The 25,632-nt window shown below is 39.5% G+C and overlaps 1 protein-coding gene across 1 annotated transcript in view; it reads right to left on the reverse strand.

The window, feature by feature from the left end:
* CNTNAP2 (contactin associated protein 2) overlaps positions 1-25,632 on the reverse strand; it is a 1,268,404-nt gene that overhangs the window by 68,165 nt on the left and 1,174,607 nt on the right. Inside the window, exons 18-20 of the mRNA XM_075142928.1 lie at positions 25,047-25,283; positions 12,875-13,120; positions 11,274-11,407 (exon numbers count right to left, since the gene is read on the reverse strand). Coding sequence (XP_074999029.1) covers positions 11,274-11,407; positions 12,875-13,120; positions 25,047-25,283 — 617 coding nt within the window. The remainder of the gene's footprint in view (positions 1-11,273; positions 11,408-12,874; positions 13,121-25,046; positions 25,284-25,632) is intronic.

Consider the following 25,632-nt stretch of genomic DNA (forward strand, 5'->3'; position numbering starts at 1 on the left):
GACAACAGTGAGGGAATAGTGACATTTCTGTCCTCTCGCTTTTATTGCTTGTCTTCGTTCTAAACTAGCATTATCTAATAAAAGAAAACTTTTTTTTAGAGGCATTTCACTAGGATTTCTTTTTTAGGTCAGCAAGTTAAAGGACCAAGCTGAATTCTTTCCAAAGTTGTATGTGACTGCCATCCAGTGGGTGCTCAAGTGTAAGCAGTTGGGACTGAGCAGCCTGCAGTCTTTGTATGAAATGCTAGGCTGTCAATTTAATATAAGACACATAATAAAAAAGGAATTATTAGCGTCAAATGATATTTGAAAAAAGATATTACATTATTTAATGAAAATTAAATAGAACCTCTGCATACACAGAGGTTGATGTCATGAATTTGTATTAAATGAGAGTTTTTAAATTATGTTTAAGATTTTTCATTACAGCTACTTTTCTTTAAAAACTCATTAATTTCGTTTGAGCTTAATATAAACACACAGTGTGGCTTTGAGCACTACACAGATGAAAGTAGATGGCAGTTTCTGAGGTTTCAGTTTCAGTTCTCTAGTCACGTCACGCCAGGCAGACTGTCTTTATCTGAAGTTGCTGGGATTTAAGCAGAAGTTCAATAAAATGCTATTTCTTTTAAATTAGTATTCACTTAGATAATAAACTAATCTTGACAGGAGTCCTGAGATTAACAGACATATCAATCTAAGGGCAAATATAATGTCTACATCACCTTAGTAGTCTCAGGAAAAAAAAAAAATTATATAAAAGGTATATATACATACGCACACATATTCACCTTATGGATATATCTACATCTGTATCGTCAATCCAGCCTCTGTGTGTGTGTACTGCTATAAAGCTAAGGTTTTTCATTATGCTGAAGACATTTTACAAAAAAATTTTCAAAATGCTATGAAATAATAATGCTGTAAGGCTTAACCTTGCACCATCTGAAGTCAATGCAGCTTTGCTATTGACTTCAGTAATAGCAGGATAAAGAAGGGGATGTGTTATCATCATGACCAATGTAATATTTCTCTCCTGCATTATTGTAATGATTTATCACTTGTATTCAAAAGCTTCTCAGTCCTGGACAAGAGCTTTTTGTGCTAAGTGCTATAATATTGCATAACAAAAAGAAGGTTCCTGCTCAAAAATGCCTACAAATTTAGAATAGACTAGGCATGAGAGCCCAAGAAAATAACAACACGGTGTGCAGGTGTTTAGATGGAGCTCCTCCCAAGCATGGTAGTAATTTAGGAGAAAGCAGGAAGGTTACTATGAAAATTAAATAGGAGATATTATTTTTCTTTCAGGGATGACTGAAATCTGACCTCTTAATGGTGAAACAGAGATGAGTATTCCCCTGCTGAAAGGTTAGAAAAAACCTTACAAACAATATTTTTAATATTGTGATATTTGAAAATATTTTATCTTTTTAATGCAACAGAGAAGGAGCAGATTCAAGTGGCAATTGTGTAATTCCTTAGGATCACCAAAGCCAATTTTGCTGCAATTCAGCTCCTTCCTTAGTGTGGCACTAGTGCTTCGCTGATCTTTTTCTGCCAGGTTAGGTCCTTGACCCAGGTTATTGTGGATCAGACCAGAGCCAGAGCAGGGACAAGCCAGAGGCTGCAAATGAATAGTGGATCCAGAGAAGAAGGCAGGACCATAAACGCAGCATTTTTTACTGGCTTAAACTGTCACAGACCTGCAGCCTCACGGCGCATCTGGAACATACGAGGAGGCATACACCTCACCAGCATGATGTAAGGCAAACTTAAGGTTTGCATTGTGCTTTGAGCTCTTCAGATGAAATTTCTATAGAGGTACAGTTAATATTGTTTTAGGAACCACTCCAAATCTGTTTTGCTGATTTAATACACTGATTTAGCCATTTGCAGTTTTTTTAATAAATGTCAACTGCAGTCTTTTATGATAAAGTCTCTTTTTTGCAGGGATTTAAATTAGAAACGTGATCAACATGAGATATAAACATAGAAAAAAACACAGAAAAAATCCTGCAGAAAAAAATAAAATAAACATAAAGATTTTTTTCTGTTTAAAAACTTGAATCCCTTATGTGCAATAAGCTTTGTCATGGTGCTCAGCTGGCAGCTAAGCACCACAGAGCCGCTCGCTCACTCCCCTCACAGTGGGATGGGGGAGAGAATCAGAAGGGTAAAAGTGAGAAAACTCGTGGGTTGAGATAAAGACAGTTTAATAGGTAAAGCAAAAGCCACACGCACAAGCAAAGCAAAACAAGGAATTCATTCACTACTTCCCATGGGCAGGCAGGTGTTCAGCCATCTCCAGGAAAGCAGGGCTCCATCACGCGTAACCGCTACTTGGGAAGACAAACGCCATCACTCCGAACGTCCCCCCCTTTCTTCTTCTTCCCCCGGCTTTATATGCTGAGCATGACGTCATATGGTATGGAACATCCCTTTGGTCAGTTGGGGTCAGCTGTCCCAGCTGTGTCCCCGCCCAACTCCTTGCGCACCCCCAGCCTACTCGCTGGTGGGGTGGGGTGAGGAGCAGCAAAGGCCTCGACTCTGTGTAAGCTCTGCTCAGCAGTAACTAAAACATCCCTGTGTTATCAACACTGTTTTCAGCACAAATCCAAAACATAGCCCCATACCAGCTACTATGAAGAAAATTAACTCTACCTCAGCCAAAACCAGCACAGCTTGTATATTTTCCTGAAGCTGCTCTTTCTCTGATAAATAATATGAGGGATAATTTGCCTCACTGTAAAAAAATACAAACATTTGGATAAAATTTAGATGGAAATGTAGTTATATAACTCAAAATGTTAGAGAAGCACTGATAGGAAAAGGACATTATTTAGTCTGGCTGCCTTCAACTGAAACAATTCTCTGATCCTTCTTTCACATATCTGTTGACTTTTTATTGCTCTCTTTAATAGATGAATTACAACAAATGTTAACAGAAGCAATAGCAGGTCATATAATGCCAAGTTATTAAAATTAAAGAGATCTACCTCAGGTACCTAAAGATGACTTTCACAGGACATTAATTTGTTCAATGTGTGCTGCCGTATAATGGAAAGCACCTATTTCATGTTAAGTTTTGACTTTTTTAGGCTTAATGTTAGACTCTGAAGATACTTAATGGTTCTTTTATTCTTTCTTTGTTTCTTTAATTCCAATAATAATTGATGCTAAACCAGCAATCATACAGGCCAAGGAAAACACACACATTCATCACTGGAAATACATTATAGAAGAAGAAATAGTCTCAATGTAAGCCAATGTATATAACACGTGTTGTGAGGTGGATAAGCCTGCCGACACCTCTGCAGACCTTTGCTCTGCTCTGATATGCAGACTGGGGAGCTATCAAACTGCACCGTACTCCCTTGTGCCCTGAATGCCCTAGCTTTACTTCCAAGGGCAACAGGGGTGTAGGGTGAGGAAGGCATTTCACTTCTGGATCTTATCATATGTGGCCTAGACGTGGCCAAAGTTTGGGACAAGACAACCGAAAAATTCCTCTGAATCCCACAATACAGGCTCTGCTGAAAAGATGTGAGAAGGATGGGTATGTAAAAGCGTTCTTCTCCTATGGAGTGGTTTTACAGAACAGAAAGTAAAGAAGAATATTCTTCCAAAAGGCCTCAAGGATTGAAACTTATCTCAGCTGATGTAGAGAGAGGGAAAAACTTTTGTTAAGTTATGTACTTCAGCATCTGTCCCTGCCCCTCTGCAGCAGCTACAGGGAAGGTGGCAGGCTCAGGTTCTACAACCACAGGGCGAGATGCTACCCTCAGGTGGGGCTCTGTGGATGATGTTTTCCCCACTGCATATCTGCCAGTAAGAGAAAGATCTGACTCCATGTTCTGATCTTCAGGGTAAGGATATTCCACCCTCTCATTTACTGATGAGTGAAAGGAGTTCGTGTTCATGAAAACATTTTTTCTGACTTTCAGCTAGCTGGGATTCGATGAGGATGTGCTGACTTATCAGATGCCACTGACCAACTCCATCGTGCACAAAAGGCAAGTGGAAATGGCTCATTTATGAGCTTCCTGCCTACCTATACTGCTGTCTTTACCTGAAAGATTGTCAGTCACACTGTAAAATAAAGAAGTTCAGTCGATAACAAAACTGCTAGGAGCTCATGGACATCCTGTAAGCACAAAACAATAGGTAAGAAAATTATTAATCGGTGAATTATTCATTCATTTCTGATTCTGATGCATATGATTTAAATTCTGTTCTGCTGTTTCTTGCTGTTGTTTACAGACTCTTTTGAGAATTGAACACCAGCTCTTCTGCAACATCCATAACATCATTATACTTGGAGGGAATTTGAAGTATGCAAAGATTGGGGTCTGTATTTCTTTATATTTTGGAAAACAGATGGAATTTAGGGTTAATTTAGGAATTTAGGAATGAGATACTATATCAATACAAGCTTTGTTTTATTTTCAAAATTTTTCATATCAATAGCTTTTTATGCTACTTTGTCACCTATTTGTGAAAAACCCCTCTATTTTCAAATCTGAGAAAAAAAACATTTTCTTGTGACTTATGATTGAGAAAAAGTGCTTAGTAGCTATGGGTAAACTGAGTGCTAATGCATTAAACATGCAGATGTAATGTATGGTTCTGCTGTAGAAAATGGTCTGAGTTTGCCGTTCTGTTGCACTAGCATTTTGAGTAATACATTGCCATTGCAGAATGGCAATACATAGTGGAAATGATGTATCTCCAGGGATTTTAAATAATTCATTTCAGCAGGAAGGCCTTTACTATTAATAGAACAAATTATTTTTTTTTTTCTTAAAGCAAAACCTGCTTGGAAATTCATTAAATATACTTTTAATGTAATAGATGTACCTGATTATTAGAAAAAAAGCAGAGGGTTGCAGTTGCATTGATATTAACTATGGTTTACATGTTTACCTGTGGTTAAAGTCCTGGATATTTAAAACATGTTTTATTCATGCCAGCTGCTATGGAATTTGTAAATACTGTCTGGCTGTTTTCTTTCAAATCATGAACAGTACTTCCCATTCCCTACCAGTCAGTGAAATGCTAGTTAAACCAGTCTTCAAATTAATCAGGAGTCTAGACAATTTACAGCACCGTCCAAAGGATGCTGTGGCAGCATGTTTGCCCAGAAAATGAAGGAAATAAAGAAATAAAGATGGCATGTCTACATCGTTTTTATGCCATAACTACCATTACCATGCCTAATCCTAGGGTAAAGGTTCTCAAAATGTGACTCAATGGGAGAGTTTTCAGAGAAGAATAATAAAATTGTTTTATGGCTCAAAAATGATAGATGGTAAACTAAAATAGTTCAATTTATTTAGCTTCTTACAGACAAGATGAAAAGACGTTTTAATCAGCATCTCTAAAAAAGTGTGAAAGGGAATGACACCTGACACCAAACAATTCTTTCATCTACCAGGCATAGACACAAAGATCCCAAAGTTAAAGTCTGCAGAATTCAAACTGTAAATTAGGTGCAAATGCTTTACAGGAATGGCACTTAACCATTGGAAGACATGGCCAAAGGATATGGTAAATTTTCTATCATCTGAAGTCTTCAAAGCTAGATAAAATGTCTTTCTAGAAAATATGTTATACTGCTATCATTACTTTTCGCGTTAGCTGCAGAAAATCATTTGGTGAAATTTTATGGCCTCTGTTAAGCAAGAGCTCAAACAGAGTGATCATATTCTGTTGAGGCTTCAAAATATATGAAACACAATACTTAGGTATGATTCTACAGCAACAATAATGAGAGGAGGTGAAATTGTAGCCTCACTGAAGTCTATGAGAAAGTTCCCACTCCCTTTAATGAGACCAAAATTTAATCTATAATTATAAAAATCTTTGATATATTCATTGCATTTAAGCTTGGGGTTACATGCAGACTGCTTTGCTCTACTTCACCCTTTTTATTCTGTTGCTGTTCCATTTTACTTTGTACTTCAGATTAGTTTTGAATTAACTTTGTATGATTTACATTTTTTAAGCACCTAGGAGTTTGCAAATGTTATCTCTTTTCAAGTAGTGGCGAGTTCAAAACGGAAATAAGAGAACGGACTTGCAAAAATTCTGTTTCTTCTTGGTTTCATTTGGGTAACGGTCAAATATTTCATTGATCGTTTTTCACGGAAGATGGGTATTTCTACTGCTTGTCTCTGGTGAAGCTGGAGAATGGAGATCTGTACAAATAAATTTTCTGGATTATTCTCAGTCTTATGAACAGCTGAGTTCAGGTCAAGATTTCCATAAAGCCTCATAATTAAGTTCACTTTGAACGGAGTCAGCAACTGACATTGTGAATATATGGTATTGTTGCGTATAACCTCTCTACCACAGTTCTCCATATTGTTCAAACATGAAAGAGACAGCTGTCAGCTATCCTTCCATACAGTTCGCTGAGCAGATGTGCACTGGCTGCTGATAGTTGTCCTGAAAGCATATGGATGGGTTTGGGACACTGGAGTCCTGAAGAAGTTGCTCAGGTCTAATCCTTTTCAGGAGCAAAGACGGCATTAGAAGCTGTGACTCACAACCCATTCCTAGAAATGGCTCTAAAGCAGGTATGAAGAACTGGAGATCTGTTGAGAATCTACAAGAATATCTTCGTACAGAAGCTGAGAGGCCCAGTCCAAGTCTGCTGACTACCAGCTTTATTCCACTGAAAATTAAAGCACATCATATGGGTGTTTTTTTTCTTTTTTTTCTTTGTAACATGCTGATACAGCTTTGTGCAACAGAACAGAAACGTTTCTGATCCAGATTCCACCCTTGTTTTACTCTGGGGACACGCACAGAAGCAGGAGGTATGAGTCTTGCACTAAGGATGCAACTGTTACAGTTCTTTGAGGTACAATTTAAAGCCTGCTGGAGTCAATGGAAGGCCTTTCATTGACTTCAATGGGCTTTGGATCAGAACCTCTGCTAGGGAGTCTTTGTCCTTGGCTTTCTTAAAAGAAGATTTTACTGGTGTGTGAATAGCGTTAATCATCCATGAACACTTGGTAAAGAGTGATCTGGTTTTTATGATATGGAAAATACCCTGCTGAAGCATGAAACCTTTTAATGAAGTCAAACAAAGTAAAACTTGCCCTCCATGACCTAAAGCTCAGCTCTTGAAATGTCATTTACAGGGATAATGCATTCCCCATCTGTCAGTCTGAGCTTTTTCTTGCCACAGGTGAACTAATGCAGCCTTGGAGGTGTGCCATGGTTACTAGTATCTGGTATTTTACTAAAGGTGAGAGATAGGAATTCTTATTAGCAAATGTTAATTTTGCCCATCTCATGGCAACAACAGAAAATAAGCAGATCTTTGTCCCTGAATTTTTGTCATTTGGTTTTCCTGACACCTAAATGAACTGTATATCCTTAATCTTATCTTTGAGAAACCACTGGCATCACAAATAGGAGTTTGTTATTTAATGTAGAACTTATTATTAATTTCTCTGCAGTCAGTGAATGCAGAAAACTGAAATATAAAAACCTTTTGACAGAATCTTTGCTACTACCTTTAGTCTTGACTGTCTTGGTATGTTAGGAATAGGGATGTAATTCTAATGAAAACAATTCGCACTAAATATTTGTTCTTGTGCTTGTTTGTTACCTTACGGATATACAATATTGTGGATATGTTTATTTCAAAGTTCACTTCAAATTCTGATTGATTGGACAGTAACTCTGACTTTATGTAAGTAATCAGCGGTCTCCTGTCTGCCAGCATCGGGTGAGGTCTCATAGAGTTCAATGATGAGTCTTTTACTGTATTTATATATAAGCGAAACTCCTGAGAATCATGATAAAACTCAGGTTCACATAGTTCATATGGTAGCAATTTATTGCCTGGCTGCAGATTTTTTAAATCTCTCTGGCACTACAGGGTTATTACAGTAAGTTAGAAAGACAAGTATTTTAAGTATGAACTTGCTGTTAAGATCTCAAAAATACTGAGTACTCTTGAATTGAAGCTTTGATGAGAAATAAATCCTTCTTGTGACACTTTTATGCCATGTAGAGATGTGGAAGTGTGAGCAACAGCACCTGGCAAGCAAGCTGCCTTCTTCAAGAGCAAGCAAACCAGCTGTTCATCAGGTTGGAGAAGGATTTAGCAGGAAATAAAAGCTCATTGCTCAGATCTGCAAGAGAAAACTAATACTTTATGATTTGTCCTCTGGATACTGAAAAAAATTGTATTTCTATCTTCTGTATTTTCAAACACCATGAAGAGTTTATATTTGAAAACGGGACTCATTTTCAAGTGACAATCTACTTAACATATCCATTTCTGTTCATATCAGTTCTCTCATTTACAGAATGTAATGACATAAGTAATAAAATCAACTTCCTTATGGAGAATTGGATTGGGTTTGCATGGCCAAGTTTTGGTAGCAGGCAGGTTACAGGGGTGGCTTCTGTGAGAAGCTGCTAGAAGCTTCCCCCACGTCCGACAGAGCCAATGCCAGCCAGCTCCAAGACGGACCCATCACTGGCCAAGACCAAGCCCTTCAGTGATGGTGGTAGCGCCTCTGGGATAACATGTTTAAGAAGGGGAAGAAACTGCTGCACAACTGCAGCCATAGAGAGGAGTGAGAATATGTGAGAGAAACAACTCAGCAGACACCAAGGTCAGTGGAGAAGGAGGGTGAGGAGGTGCTCCAGGTGCCAGAGCAGAGATTCCCCTGCAGCCCGTGGTGAAGACTATGGTGAGGCAGGCTGTCCCCCTGCAGCCCATGGAGGTCCATGGTGGAGCAGATATCCACCTGCAGCCCGTGGAGGACGCCACGCCAGAGCAGGTGGATGCCCCCGAAGGAGGCTGTGACCCCATGGAGAGCCCGCGTTGGAGCAGGCTCCTGGCAGGACCTGTGGCCCCATGGAGAGGAGCCCACGCTGGAGCAGGTTTGCTGGCAGGACTTGTGACCCTATGGGGGACCCACGCTGGAGCAGTCTATTCCTGAAGGACTGCATCCCATGGAAAGGATAGATGGAAGGGACGCATGCTGGAGCAGTTCATGAAGAACTGCAGCCCACATTGGAGCAGTTTGTGGAGGACTGTCTCCCGTGGGAGGGACCCTACACTGGAGCAGAGGAAGAGAGCAAGGAGGAAGGAGCGGCAGAGACAACTTGTGATGAATTGACCGCAACCCCCATTCCCCGTCCCCTTGTGCCACTCGGGGGGAGGAGGTAGAGAATTTGGGAGTGAAGTTGAGCCCGGGAAGAAGGGAGGGGTGGGGAAAAGGTGTTTTAAGATTTGTTTTTATTTCTCATTACCCTACTCTGATTTGATTTGTAATAAATTAAATTAATTTCCCCAAGTCGAGTCTCTTTTGCCTGTGACAGTAATTGGTGAGTGATCTCTCCCTGTCCTTATCTCGACCCACGAGCCTTTTGTTACATTTTTCTCTCCACCCATCCAGTTGAGGATGGGAGTGATAGAGTGACTTGGTGGGCACCTGGTGTCCAGCCAGGGTCAACCCACCACCAGAATAAATAAAATTTGATAGAAATCTTCTGTTTCATGATACAGTAGGGGTAGGATTTCTGGATTTTCTTTGTATGGGTCCCTACTTTCCCTATTCTTGCATGTGCATCAGACAGATCATCTCATTTAATAAGCCTCAAATGCATCTGCTTTCTGATTACATAAACCAGCTGTGTTTTAAGCACACTGACTAGATTAAGAAATTTTTACCCCAGGAGAGCAACACTGACCAAAATGTTTCTGGCTCTTCAAAGCCCTAGATAGGGAGTGGTCTCATGAAACACTGGGAAAAAAAATGTTAGGCCCCAAATGTAGGTGAGTTGATGCAAGGCTGGGATACTTAACTGTGTACATATTTTCCAACTGGGCAAGGTATCTCATCTGATCCCTTCAGAAAATCATTTATTTAGTTTTACAGCTGTCTAAATCAGCCAACTATGACTCCATAGGAAACATGCCATACCTTCCCCAAATAGAAGCATTTAACAGCAGAAGGCAACCTAACTGTAGGTCTTCTTTAGCTTCCATTTAGCAGTAAGAGAAATAAATCCAAACGCAACAACAGGCAAGAAAGATGCATACATCAAAATATACCCCTCCAAAAGACTGAAAAGTGTTTGGATGTATCACCTATATATTTTTTAGATTATCTGACATTTTCCAAATTTTCTAATTTTATGTCAATTCTACTTCAATGCATCCAGTGTTATTCCGAGTACTGAGAGCCTTGGTCAAATGACATTGTAATGCACTGAAAAGGTTTCCTTTTGATGCCTTGAAACAATAACTGTCAGGGATCTATTTTAATCTTTAGGTAGATAATACTGTGACAGCTACTATCCTTCACCTTTTGGCTTGGTTCCCAAGGAGACTTCCCCTTTTTATATTTCATTTGTTATTGGTTTTGGTTTGCTGCTTATGAACTATCAAATCCAGATTAATCTATCCCATCTACCTGACCCTCCTGCCAACCAAACTGTTCTCATACCCTTCTGCAATCTCCATGTTTGCAGATGTGACAAGCAAGGAATGAAAACAGAGTGCTGTAATGACCACAGAGGGAAAGCTGTCTGGAATCATTGATTGCTTCTTGCAGCGCTCCCCTCAGTTATTTAAATAGTATTATATCATCTCAAAGGTTTGTAAACTGAGTTACGGAGAGATGAAGTTCCTGCCTGTGCTGTACCAAAAACTGAATAAGCTAGACCTATGTGCCTTCAATAATATTCTCTGTCTTAGACTCCTGTCACACAAACACTTAAGCATCTGCTCATCTTCGCAGAACAGCTCTTCTGATTTCACTGGACTGCAGGGTAAATTTAAATTTAAAGACATTCTCATTTGCAGACTCAGGACTTATGGCATGATATTTAGTTATCTATGCATCAGGCTCTACTGCCATTTAAGATGCTGTAGGGTATCCCTCCTGGCTTCCAGCTGCTGCTCCAGAACGGTGCAGGTTTGCCCTAAGTCCCATGTTATCTATCAGCCCAGATGTCTCTGATGCCCTTGAGCATCTACAGTGACACCTGTAGAAGCCCAGCTGTCATCACACTAGAACGAAGATTTCAGAACAACATGACTCGATGCAATACAGGGAGAGAATAGCTTTTGTTAACTCCGAGGAGCCGAGGAGTGCGATCTGCAAGCAGAACCCCATCCCATCCACTGTACTTTTTGTTTCCTAAATTGCACTGATATCTTTAAAGGGATGGAGACCATCAAGATGCTACAAGCTACAAGTAATGCAATCAAGCAATCTTTACTGTCTGCTTACCTGCAGTACAATGTCCCGTCCATTCCGTGTGATGTTAACAGTATGGGGTTGTCCATTTGCCATGTTTCTGTGGTCGACATCAATGTTATATGGCTCTTTGGTGCCTCCTAGGCTGTACCGAATTTGCAGATTCCCTAGTGAAAGAAATATGAAAAGCACCTTCAGGTATTTTGATCTTTACTCTCTAGCTATTTTCCCCTCTTTAATTTCACATACAACTGTTACCATTTTACACTGAAATTGCTCTCAGAGCTGGTCTCTGCAGTAGGAGAAGAGCTAGTGTTTGAGATTATAAAGCTACTGGGCTGAAAATTGCTTCCAGTTTATAACCCAGAAGTGTGACAATGACCAGCATCTGAAAACTAAAGTGTTTGCAAACACTCCAGATTGCAAACCAAACAAATCGGAGCTATGCCTTGAACAATATGGACAATTGGTACAAATTTGAGCACATCAAGTAGCACTTTATTGTTGAGATTATTATCCTTGCTGCAGCAAAATTCTTTGAAGTTATACAAAGCATGATGTTTTCTAAAGAATAAACCATTGATATGCATTGAATAAAGGCAAAAATTACAACAAATTAACACTGACACATAATCTACACAAGAGACTTTCTTGTTCTCACATTTAATCATTGTTGACGGGTGACCGTCTGGACTTTTATGGAAATTTAATAATATATGGTGAAATGAAAACCTCAGGTTATATTGTTAGAAAAGTACCGTCAAAAGTGGTTAATTGATATTCATGACATACTGCCAGACAGATTTTGCTTTTCTAAACAAAAGTGAACTGTTTGCTCTTCATAACAAATTTTAATATTTGATTAAAAGGAAGGATGCTTGAAAAGGGAAATGCAGACCCCATTATTGATCAAAACCTGAAATATTCTGGCCCAAAAGAGCAGCCCTAGACCTTTATAACTATAGTTTAGATGTCTGACATGGGATTTCTTCCCCATGAAGGCAAAAATTTGAGTGGCATGTGGAATACTCATATTAACTTATCCCACAGAAGAGAATGGTAGTAAAATCATCCTAATTATGATTTTCATGGAGTACTAAGGCACTATTTGGAATCGAGATATATTCTGGTTTGATACTGTACCAGAAAATGGTCCATATCCAACTTTCAACCATCACCAAAATGTTTAGGATCTTATATACTATGCTACATCCATACTTTAGCCACCTCATTGGGTAGTCAGATTTTCAGAAGAACAGTACATTACACTTTCCACTGACTACTGGTGATATTGCCATGACTTCAGGGATTAAGGTGCCTACATGTGGATGCCTACTTGTCCCCTCCATAATGCTAGTTCATGGCATGGATCTGACTCTTATGGCAGTTTTTTGGGGGCGTTGGTTTTTTTTTGTTTTCAGAGGGAGGCTTGGCTAGTGAAACCCCACTGCATTGAACAGTTACATCAGTACAAAATTTAGTACAGCAGAACAAAGGTTCAGGTTCCATGTACTTTACTTTTACGTGACAAGGCTGAAGAGACTTTCTCATTAGTTCAGACCTTCAGCTGAATGCCAACCTGGTGTTATTATCAATTGTGCCTTCAATGGAGAAAGCCCAGAGCAGATGCTTACCAGACGGCTTGACAAGCACAGCCATGAAGTCCTGGGTATAGGAGCTGATGTACAATAGGACACAAGGGGACTTGGTGGTACTGAAGCTGAAGCTGAGCTCTTCTTTATTCAAGTTGAGGTCAGGCACTGTAGTCTCAGGATCTGTAGAACTCAAAAGTGTTCGGCTAACTAAATCCTTCATGCTAGTCCCTGGGGAGTGGAAGTTGTAACGAAGCCACATTCCCTCTTCAAAAAATGCTCCAACATCTTGAACGTAAAAGAAAAAGAAAAAAAAGAAAAAAGAAAAAGAGAAATTAAACTTGCTGACACCTTTTGGATGAAACATACTGCTACTGACTTAACCCGTCCTAAGCTACACATGTTTCTACTGCTGCATTATTTAAGCACTTTGCCAATATTAAGTCAAGAGTCTCATTATTTTCCAATGAGAACGAAAGGCTATGCCTGTATCCCCTATCAATACTACGTACCAGAAGAACCACGCTTTAGGTTTATTCTCATTGAGGTCTTGCAGCAGAGAAAGTTCCAAAAAAATAGATACAAAGAAGAGAGATTTAAGGGGCACAGTAAATAAACACTGTCAAGGAAAAGGAAAACCGGCAATTGTGACCAGCAGATTTGAGCGGATTTGGAAGGACCTCGCAAAGGAATGACAGCAATTCCAGCACCTGCAAGACTTGAAATAGGATTGGACACAACGCTAGAAAATCATCCACTGCTAGCACAATCCTTCATGAGAAATGCATAACCAGGATGCCCTTATGGAGATAAATTAACTAGGGAGCTTGACTCAGTAGGGAACAAGGCAAGAGGCACCTGAACTGTAGTTCCCAGGAGGTGCTACCCAGAGAAAGTTTTCAAACCAATCTGAGACAAAATGTCATGTTTCAATACTCCTGACAGAAAATAAAACTACTTTTGGCAGAATTAATACTTTCAGCTGAAAAAGCATTGCTATTACTTCTCATAATAATGCAGTCCTGCCTATTTCTTAACATTAAAAACATAATTCAAGGTTGACATTCTTACAGCAAAGGCTGACTTTGACAGCCTCCTATGGGAATCACAGCACAGTTGCCTTTCGTTGCTAGTGTATAACCTATTAAGTCTATTGGGGATCGCTGGACTGGCTTCCTATGGCAGTCATTTATTTAGCGACTGGACAGGTGCTGGAGAGGCTTTGCTGTCTGGGACAACATCATTAAAGGAAATTTTTTAATTACATGTGAACTTAATTAAGAAGGTATGTTTATGAACTTTTCATAAGGGATTAAAGAATGATGAATAAAGATTATGAGCATAGCATGAGCACTGTATTTAAAGAACGGTTATAAGCAAGGCTTAAAGAGGTGACCAGTCTTTAAAAAAAATCTTTCATTATTTACTACCTTCCTACATGATGCAAAGTTGCCACAGATCGGTACAAAATTGCCCATCTAAACTTCTGAAAAATCAACACACTATCTTTATTTAAAAAGAAATTTCATTTTTATCCCCTTTTAGCGTTTGGAGTCTTCACACAATTTTAAGCAAAGGCTTTATCTCAAAACAAGAAGCAAGATGTCCATTTTACAATCATCGGTGCAGTGATACAGAGCAAGTCAGGAATGAGCCTGCAGACTTTATTCAGAGTAGCTGAGCAGAGAAAAGATAAGAAGACAGGTAAAATTGTCATAGACTTTATTGATGCTCCTTTCCAGAATTTTGCTAAATCTAGTGCTGGAAAAGTTTTATGTTTTCCTGTTACCATATAAAAATTCTCCCAAACTCAAAATATCATAGTCACTGTCACTGTGCAGCTGTATAAAACACGGATTCAAGCTGTGGTCCCAAGGTGCTATAACTAATTCGATCATTCTGATAGATTTATAACTGCCATTTTATAGGAGAAACCTTAAATCACCCCGAAACAGTTACGGGAGAGGCAATTCAGTTTAACAACTATATTTTGCAGTAGACTCAACTTAAGTACTCCTGGATTAAAAGTGAAGGGCCCTGTCCTGAAAATACTTCCCCAAATTGTGATGCCTTCTGCTGTTAACAGCAGTGTTAAAAATAAGCGTTAGCACTTACAAATCTAAAGCAGTATGCACTGTAGCTCTAAGTATTTGCAAGACTGGCTTAAAAATATCCCTATGACCGCTAATTTATTCTTCTTCAACTTCTGCTTCTAGCTCACGCAAGCTGCTCCTCGGGCAGATGCTGTATCAATTACGCTGCTGCGGCGCTGGCAGAGCTGCTGGCCCGAGCCGGCGTGCCGGGTCCCGGCGCGCCAGGCAGCCCTGCCGTTTGACACTGCCACTCTGCTGGCGGGGACCGCAGCCCCTGCGGAGGCTCTGCGTACGCACGAAGCATACCGATGCAAAATTATGTTCGCCTCCGGCCTGTTTACTGCTTGTCATGCCTTTTATTTTAGGAGCGATCTTCAGGATTGCCCGGCGCTATGCTTGCCCGGGGCCTCATGCACTGGGAATACTGGGACCTTCAGTCCTGACCTCAGTGCTGCTCTGGGGCTGAACTGGAACGTGTGCAACGCATTTTCCACAGCTGTAAATGTTATGAATTGCTACTTTAAATGTTCATTACCACAAAGAAAGCTTTAAGTAAACGGTGCTCTCTGAAATGGTAAGATTTTTTTTTCCCAAAAGGGTTTCACGACAGAGCAAAGAATGTTCTGTACGTTTAACTTGATTTGCGCTGAGAAAATAACTTTCAGTGTAGCTGTATTATTACAGGTGTACAAGCTATTGTAATGAGCCTTGAAATTCTCCTCACATGCACACCACCTCTTTCAAGAGGAAGGATAAGAGAAAGGTTCACTTCGGCTGTGTGAGTGTATTAGGCCCTCAACAGGAAGGTATTGAATCCCCTCAAGTTCCAGCTCAGCAAAGAGGTTGATGCACGTGATTATGCTCTTTACTGAATGAAGCTGAAGTCCTTGCAGCAGGGCTGCAAAGTTCTCAGCAGCTCACAGGATCAGGCTGTTTAAACTATTAGGAAATATTAGAAAAAGCTAAAGGATAATTTTCTCTGTATTGAACACATATAAGATGACTTGGAAATGCTGAGAGCTGATCAATGAAAAAACTATCTACTTGGAGGTCACAAGCATGTCATCTTCCTGAAGCTCTGATAGAAGGAATATCTAAGTCCTTCATTCAGAAAACTATTCAAGCTGCCTGAATAAAATGGGTAAAACGCAGCACAAACCCTGCTGCTGAAATGTGGATGATGTTTCTATGCACCACCCTCTGCTTTCTTTTGTAATATTTCAAACGCTATCTGAAAAGATGCGTCTTGGGAGATCAGGCATAAGGCATAGTGAAAGATTCCTCTGCAAACTGCCCTTTCGAGGCAGAAGACTTGGGGAAATGAATGTGGCAGTAACAGATCAGTTTTATTTGGAAAGCAGTACTTATTTCTACACCAATATGCAATCCTCTGTGGACAGACTTTGCAAATACATAGAGTTTGGCTTGCTTTGGAGAGGAACCCAGAACAGGATTGTGGATCATTAGAAATGACTTTATCAAGCAACATGCATATCCTCAGTGTGAACTGCACATATTTTGCAAAACTGTCAGGTTTCAACTTGAAAAGGGATGAAGCAAAAGCTGATCCAAAACTTCCACACAAAATGCACATGTACCCAGAACTGACAAACTTATTTTGAAGGTTACAATTCTTTGGTCATCTCCCCAGTCTCCCCCTCCCCACTCAGCTACTTTTACTTTTGTACACTTTCATTATGTCTGGGATCAAGAGTATTGAAAGACTGGAGGAAAAAGCCAAATAGCTACAAGAAAACCCATTTCTCTTACAAAAAATCCACAATGTCATGACATTTCTGGGCCAGTATTGTAGGCCTAAGAACCTGATTGTCCTTTGCTGCTGGTTTAACATCAGTGAAATGTCAGGTAGCCTTCTCAGGTAGTTACAGTGATTCTGGTAGCCGTACACTCAGTCACAGCCAGAACGTGTCCTCTTTCTCCATTACTTTCTCCTCACCTGTGAAGAGCATTGCCAGCATTGCACAGGTGTGGCTGAACACAGCTTCAGCAAGATTTTCTGTCTGGAGGCATATATAAAAGATACAGAACTCCGCAGGTTTCTGCAATTGAATCGGCTCTCTGCTGACAGTTGGGACACAAATATTAATAGGGATTGTTATGAATCAAGTTCAAGATATTACTCCTAATGAATAAAGAAGCAACAGATCTGTGAAGCTACCAAAAAAATCCACCCCCAAAAAAACCCCCCAATTTCAGCACAGGAGCTTTTCAAGAGCAGCACTGTAAGAGGTGGAGTCTACCTTCTGCAGTAGGACAGCTCTCACTGTCTCACAACTGCCATTTCACATTTTCCAAGTATGCTCAAGACCTGGCTTGTGTCACCTTTCACCTGGGAACCAAGGAGAAAGTAATGCTTGTTACTTCTCTGGTATTGCTGTATTTGGCTTTTTTGAGGCTGAGCCTTCAAAAAAATCTTATTAATGGGCAATAACGGGGTAAAATCCCTGCCTCGGAGAAGCTGGAGACAAAATCCTGATAACTATGAAGCCTGGCCAGGACACATGAAAAATGCAGCAGAGAAAGATTCTCGCCTCTTTGTTTCACAAAGCTGACTGAAAAGCCTTCTTAGAGCTGTAAGCATGTCCCATCTGGAGTCCCTAAATGCCTCCTTGGCCCTGCTCAGATTCGATAAATTAAAAATATTACTCTGTGATGCTGCTTGCCAGTGCTCAATGCTATGTCTTCCCTGCACGGAGTTCTGGATGTGAAAAGCAGCATTTTCAAAATCCTAAGCAAGGACAGCCACTGGAGGCGTTCTGACACTTGGTGCATGTACAAAATTTGTTAGGGCAATTTAGACAGCTGTACAAAACCTCTTTCCCAGTGCATAGTTTTCTTTCCTTTTTGATTTCTCATAGAGTTATGAATATTGAAAATAGATTAACTAGAGCTTGCTTTTCTGTTTTGTGACTAAAAATGTGCTAAAGAGCACCAGAAATTTCAGCTACTTCCAGGCTGTGGTCACAAAGATTAAGACTGTTTGCCAAGATACATCCTGGCCATAGGGCATCAGTAAAGGGTCAGAATCTCACAGCTGTTGATCTGGGAGAGAATTTGAGTGCTCTGAAGACAGTAATGCTTATCATTTATCTGGTTAGCTCACTCAACATTTTATTCTACCTTCAGGCTCACAGTATTTAGTACGTGAAACGGGGATTTAAAGGTTTTGTCCTACATCCTCAAGTCTCATATTCTGGCTGCCAACTGTAATAATTTGTGATGCATGTTTGAATTTTCTATGTGTAGAGTAAAATACCAAAATACAGCAATTGCTTGTTGGCATTAATAGAATACAAACCCACTGAGGGTTTGCTTCTTCTATATGGATATAACAGTACTCAGTATAAAAAAAGCTTTCTTGAACAAATGACCATCAGAATTGGGGGATATGTAAAATAATGCGCGCCAGTGAAACCATGGGGCCTGATCATAAATCCATGCAAAGTTTCCCACTACCTTCAGTAGAACAGGATGAGTGCCACAGAAGATGGGGTTAAGCCAGCTGATTCATTACACCTTCAAGCCTCCCTAGTCAATGCCGACAGGTAGATCCGGCCGGGAAGCAGTTTGGCCCACCTATGCAAGGCTGAGCTCTGAACCTTCTTTTGCAATAGCCCTGTAAAGCAAGTGCCTTTTATTCTACCTTGCTATACCTGGACAGAAGTGGATATGCCAAGGAAAGCCTAAAAATGTCAGGAAAATCACATGTGAAATTACTATAGATCTTTCTGTAGCTACAGCCATTTGAACTGATGCCGAAGACAGCAGGGTCAGAATAAGGGAATGGCAACCTGCACTGTGTATTCTCTGCTGAATCTAAATGAAAAGCCAGCTCCATTCTAATGGAAATATCCATAATGGTTAAAAAGCCCCCATCAAATAAAACAGGATGGATGAAGAAAAATGTAATGTCAAATATACAACAGAACAACTTTCATGATTTCCTGCTGGGGAGTCTTTGGAGGTGCTCTTTAGGTAACCTCAGAGAAAAATTTGCAGCTTTGCAAGAGCCATTTGAGAAATATTAGAGACTGCCATTTGATGATTGCACAGTATTCAGAGTGACAACTTTGACAGGTGAGATCTGGCTTCAATTCCTTCTTGTACCACAGGTATCCACTCTAAAAGTGAGCAGTTCCTTGCTTCCCTCATTATCTCGTTCGCTTTCTGCATTACCATAATAAAAACATCTTCCCGCATCACAGAGCTATTGTAAGGATAAATACCTTATCAGCTTGTGAGATGCCAATACTACTCCAATAGCATGCAGGTGTATAAATATTGCACACGGGTGTCTGGTGCGAGAACCTCAAATCTCTCAGTTGCTTTTGCACAGGCATGCAGCAGCCGGCAATGTTGCTGAAGCTGCTCTACTCATCTTTCATAAAACATCTGCATTCAGTGAGCAATGACACCAGAGCAGGCCTATTATAGTCAGCTGACAAAGAAATTGAAAGTTTATCACATTTTCTGAGCCAGGACTTAGTATTTTTTAACTTATTACTCTGATTTCTTTGCTTTCTGTATACAGAATAAGAAATCCTTGCATTTTTTAAGTTTATTATGGATGGTAGATGGGCTGGCAAGTTCAGTTTATAATCAGGTTGATATCTCTGTGAGATATGTAAGTAGTATGGAGAAGGTTTGTTTTGCTTTAAAAAGAAAAAAAATGTTTTTTCCCAATAAAAGAATTCTTGCAACTTAAGTGAAATGCAATTTTCAAAGCACTAGAGCACAACTGTGCATGTTTAATAAGGCAGTATTGACAGGACAGCAGAATGGAATCGCTTTAGAGAGTATTTTTTTTTTTGTAAGTATATATATTTACTCAATAGAACCTAAGACCCAAGTCCTGAAGTTTGATCTACAGGTAGAAAAACCTGGCTGCAGCATTCAGACTTACCAGACTGGGAGCCTAACGTTCCCAACCCAAGGAAAATTTCTGATCTAACTTTCGGCTAACAGATCACGATCATGTTGTGTATAGCAGAATTTTTTGGGGGGTGGAAGGGAACATTGCCTTGATTTTCCAGGTTCTGAGATTATGAACAATGAAAACTAAGAAGTTAATTACCTTAAACCACTTGAACAATCACCTCCCCATTACTTACAGCAAAGCAATGAAATCTATTTGAAACCAGCAAAATAAAAGGAATTGAATGGGTATAACCGGGGCAGAATTTGGAGATGGTCAAGTGTCAGTCTAAGAGTCTGTGGGAGGGTGCAGAGCTGCTTCACCCATGTGCCATAGCACCAGATCTGGTATGTCTTTTTTGCATCCACTCAGCCTAGTAAAAAGCTGATTTTTCTCTTTGAGGCAGAGAAGGGAGCAAGAAAGGAAGGAAATCGGACCATGACAATACTACTGTAAGGGCTTTCAGGGTTCATGCAAATATAAAAACAAACATAAAGGAGTTCTGTTCGGGCATTGGCATAAGGATTGCAATAATTCACACTGTGAATCTGAGCTTTACTTGAAAGAAAGAAAAGAGTGTATACACTGTGCTCATCCCCTTGGTGTTTGTTGATGCAAATTGAGTAACTGCATAGAAACCGGGAAGCTTTGAATTTACCCTTCCAGCACACCTGAAGGCACATGAGTCACAGCACCACCTATTTAATTTTTCTTTTTTTGGCCACACTCTCTTGGCGGTGGGCGATTTCTTCTCCTGCTGTTGATCCACAGCACTTCAATACCCAAAGGAGGAATGCTTTCTCCCTGGGGCATTCCCCACATCACAGTGCTGCCACACACTCTGCACAGCCATTTCAGCGTTTGACCTTCACTCTTTTTGTTTAAAGGAAGGAAAGAGTTTGTTTTTTAAAGGAACAAAAATTAATTGTTTTCTCAGAAATGCTTTTATGATGATAGGACAGCTGTGGGAGAAAAAAAAGATAATTTATGCTTAAGCAAAGGACAGGGAAAGGTCAGAAAGCAATCTGTAGGACTGCAGAAACACTGCAGCTTTCCTCAGAACAATTTCTCTGAGCAATGAAAGAAGAGAAGCCAATTGCATATGCCCCAAATACAAAACAAAAATAAAGTTAAAATAGATGTCAGACTGCATTTTTGTGCTTTTTTTGTCCTTGTAGAAAAATAGTGTAATTTCCAGGCCACTACCACATCAATCACATCGTGATCTGCTGCTAATAAGGCTAGAGACAATGCAATTTCTTGTCAATCATCAGTCAGTGGCTCTAAGAATGGATTTCATCAGCAAAAGAATCCACACTGTGCAAGGCCTGTTTTTACTGAGATGTGTTTATTACTTATGAACCATTGCATAGTTTTTTCCTTATAGTAATGATGGTTTTTTTTCCTTTGATTTTTCCTATCACTTCTTCCGCTAGCAGTTTCAATATGTAACCAATCCCAAAAAGTTTACCATGGGGGCGTGACTTGAATATCAAAATAAAATTTTTGGATAAGAAAAGCTTCCTGTGGCAAATTAAAATCAACGGGAAGAGAAGACTGTGGTATATTGAAAGGTATTATATTATGCCACCTTTCACTTCTGCTGAGTAGCATATTTTTCTGGTAATATCTCGTATTGGTTTAAACGTGATGACTTAAAAAATCAGGCACTATTGATTATCAAATCAACAGAGATACTTGGCCTGGAAGATTTATTCAGAGAAGTAAAATAACTAAACCTAGTCCTAGTTTATCGTCCAAAGCACTAACCTTGTTATTTCTTGGCAGCTGATGTGAATTCCTAGTGAAGGTAACAAAGGAAAATGTTCTTGCTTGCCTCATATTAGACTCACTCAACATCACAGCATCCAACTGCATACTGTGGTGCAGGTTAGAAAACCACAAGTGACAGAGCAATATTCAACTATGTCCTTGCTATAAAGAAAGGAATTGGTTGAAAACAGAGAATGTAGTCTTTAAAAACACATTCACAGACATTTCAGTGCTTTTAGAGAGGGGAAAGTGTCAAAGTGTTAATGAAAAATGAATTGAAAATCAGAATTGCGATGTTTTCATCCAAATCAACTAAAATATAATTTAGGTAACATTTTTATTTTAGAGGGAAAGCAAGGTAAGATTCCCTGCTATAATTTTATAAATTTTTAAAATTTTTTTTTTAACTAAAATATACTCGGCTGTTCTGCCAGTGTTTATTTTGCTGTCGTTAGTACTGTATGTTTGCCCTTTGTATCTAGAAAATATGTCCAGTCTTGTCTCATGGACCAAGAGGACATGGTACAAGATTCCATGCTATTAGAGCAGCTACAAGAGCTGCTATTAGAAAGAAAATGTAGGATTGCCTTCTTTCAGAAGTCTAGGGAGTTTGACAACATGCACAAGATGTTCCAGTGCTTTACTTGATTTAAAAGGCTTAATGCAAGTTAAATTTACAATGTAAAATTTAATGGATTGAAAATGAACTGTTTTAAAGATCTCATTATCAGCACTGTTTGTTACAGAGGTTTTACAACTATTTTGTTTATTTTTTCTATTTTGTGTTTAATTTATCCTCTAACTTTATCACAGTGCCACATTGTTGTTTCTACAGAGAAGCCCCATGAAGTCATATTTGGGGGTATTCTAGATAAGTACATCAGTTTTCAGCACTAACAGATAGGAAACTGGTAATTTGCATTTCATACTTAAGGTCTTAAGGATTTAGAGACATATTTTTAGCCTGGAATAGTTTTGATATTTAAAGCAGAGATCTGATGTCATGTGTAAATGGCACCACACCGTGTGGTACAGAGATCCCCACGCTGGCGTGAGTACCTTTGCATGACTCAGTGCTGCCCAGCAGCAGTAGCTTACAGCAAGTTTTACCTCATGCCCAAAGCATCACTGTCAGAGCTCTGGGCCTTTGGCTGGACTCAGAGGATGATAAGGAGAATATTATAGTACAACATAGTATAATATTACTGCTGTTGCTATGACAGCGCTTACAGACCAGCCAAAACCAGGGTGTGTCTGTGTTAGGTGCTCAATTATTCCCCTAATGGTATTTTTTATTCTGTTAGCTCCACATCTAGGAAAAATAAAACATTTTAGCTTAGAGCTAGTTTTGGCAGAAGTTTGAGGTTTATCTAACCATAAGAGAAACAGAAAAACACAAATAAAAGCCAGTGTGATGAGTTTTGGCAATACAGAAAAAAACTAAAAGGTGAATTCACTGAATATGGCATGGCAGCAATTCTTTCCTTTTTTTTTCTTTCTTTTTTTTTTTTGGGTCAACACATGTGATCGGTAAGAGTTCCAGCCTAAATGGGTTTCCTCTAACATAACTGCGCTAGCAAACAGAAATACTAAATATGCATTACCATTCTTCAAACTCACGACAAACCATTTGCTAAACTAACTGAAATCACTGTACTCACATTCTCAGGAGTTACTGTATGTACAGTCCTGAATGTGATAGACATGTTTTATAATTTGTCTTGAAGCAACACAGCATAGTGAAACCTGATGAAATTCCTGCATGCAAGCACAGTGGAAGCCATTGCCTAAAGCAGCAGCTTCTTCACTTCTGCTGCACTAGAAATACATCATATTTATTGGAATTTATAAAATGATCATGCTAGAGATTCATCAGAATATCTGGCGATGTGAAAACAATCCCTTAGCTTTTAGAAGAGGGTGCTCCAATGTGTGAGCAACATCAGCAATGGACAATAAAATGAAATGAAGGTGGATACACATGGATATAAATGAAGGTGGCTGAAGTGTGTGAGGAGAAAATACAATCCATAACCAGCATCAGGTAAAAAGATTGCCTCTTTCTGTTGTAAACTTGGTTTCCTCTAAGTGTGGCTGGAAGGGAGCAGGTGATGGATATTTGCAAAGTAATCCTCAACTTCTGACTTGGAAAAAAAAGAGAAGTTAAGGAGTTGGAAACCAGAATGTCAAAGGACAGGAGCTTTCCCCTACTGCCAAGACAGCTTCATGAAGGGAATTTGGTGACTGGTGGCCCAGCCTGCCTGCAGGATTCCTGGTACAGGGATAACGTAAAAGCAGAAGAGCGGTTTACGAGGCTAAAGGTTTCTTTAAGATCACAGATACTGATGTGAACAGCATTCACATTTTTTAGTTGAAACTGTAGGATTAGTACCTTTTGAGAAAGCTTTTAAAATGATTAGGAAAAACAACAGACTGCATGATTTTGTGTACCAATAAATGCACAGTGAAAGAGAGCTGCTGAGAGATATTAGTACCTCAGGTAAATGTGGCAAAACCTTTAGAGATGTTGAGAAGAATATTTCAAGAACATAATGAGAATATCCTATGAAATGTAAGGGAAAAAAATGAATGGCCACAAAACCTGCAAACCATGCAAACATTTGGAAAATTATATTCCCCTTACTACTTACAGTAATTTCTGGTCAAAATAAGAAAAAACATGTGGAAATAAATTAGCATCTTCATTCTCACTTTTTTCCATGTAAGATCCCTCTTTCCCTCACTCCTTGTCTTTCTTTCTTATGCAGGCATGTGTGTCCATAGTAAATCACTCTCTTACAATCATTGATTTTGAAAATTCAGAACATACTTTAGGCATTTCCAAAGGACTGACATAGATGTGGGAGCTCTGTACCTTCCCTTACCCTAGCAAGTTCAATCTCTAACCCAGTTTGAGCTACTAAAAGACTTGATCTGGTTATGGATGGATAAAATTTTGAATCCAAACACTGGTCTCCCAATTTATAAGATATTCAACCCAAAGCTCACACCTATGTATCTCCAAATATGTTTCTGAATGAGACTAGATAGCTTTTGTTTAAATCCATGTTTTTCCTAAAGAAGTAACCACGACATTGTGCTAGTAGGAATTTATTGTTCAACAGCTCAAGACTACGGAATACAGTCTGCCAGACCTGCTATGACTACAGGCATTCCTGATGCATTTTGTTGTGCTATTTGATTTAAATAGGTAACATATATTAGCACTAATGAGAGATGTGGTTTTAAATCATCACATGTAAATCCTGGGTGTATAATTTGACTTGTTTGTAAGAAGTATTAAACAGGATTTACTTGTTTAATTAATAAAAGCTGAAGCATTGATTCTGTTGTGTTTTTTTCTCAGGCAGATAGTTCTTCCATACTCTGCCTCCTGCACTAAAGCATTTACCTTTAATGCAAAATGGTCCATCATAGGCAGTTTTGGAGCAGTCACAGGAGTAGCCGTTGTATTTCTCGACACATTTGCCGCCATTTGCGCAGTACATCCCGTAGCTCGTGCAATGGCCAGAGCAGCCAGGCTTCACCCCTGGCGTGACTTTCGCTCTCTCTTCCAGGTCCAGCGTCACCCCGTTCATCCTTAATGAACGAATGCAACCTAGGAAGCCTCTCTGGCCTCCTGCAGCACCTGAGAGGGAATGTGAAACTGTGAGACAAAACTGGACAGATTTTATTGTTGTTGCTTTATATGAAATACCCTGCTAAGCTTGTGACAACAGCTGGAAATAAGTAATTTCTTCGTAATGGGAAGGAATTCCCTTGTCCTAATGACAATGAAATCAATGAAACCTAACCTTTTGATGCCATGCCGTAAGTAAGCATAAATAGTAGGTGTGTTTGCTTTACACTGATCAGACATTAGAGATTCTAGCCCTCCACTGTAAGACTTCATTTCATTTCAACTTCAAGATTTTGAGGGATAACAGCGGAAGAAATGGGATTGGCTCGATTGCTAAAGTATAGCCTTACTCTCCATA

The sequence above is a fragment of the Calonectris borealis genome, chromosome 2 (genome assembly GCF_964195595.1).
Source record: "Calonectris borealis chromosome 2, bCalBor7.hap1.2, whole genome shotgun sequence".
Lineage (NCBI taxonomy): Eukaryota > Metazoa > Chordata > Aves > Procellariiformes > Procellariidae > Calonectris > Calonectris borealis.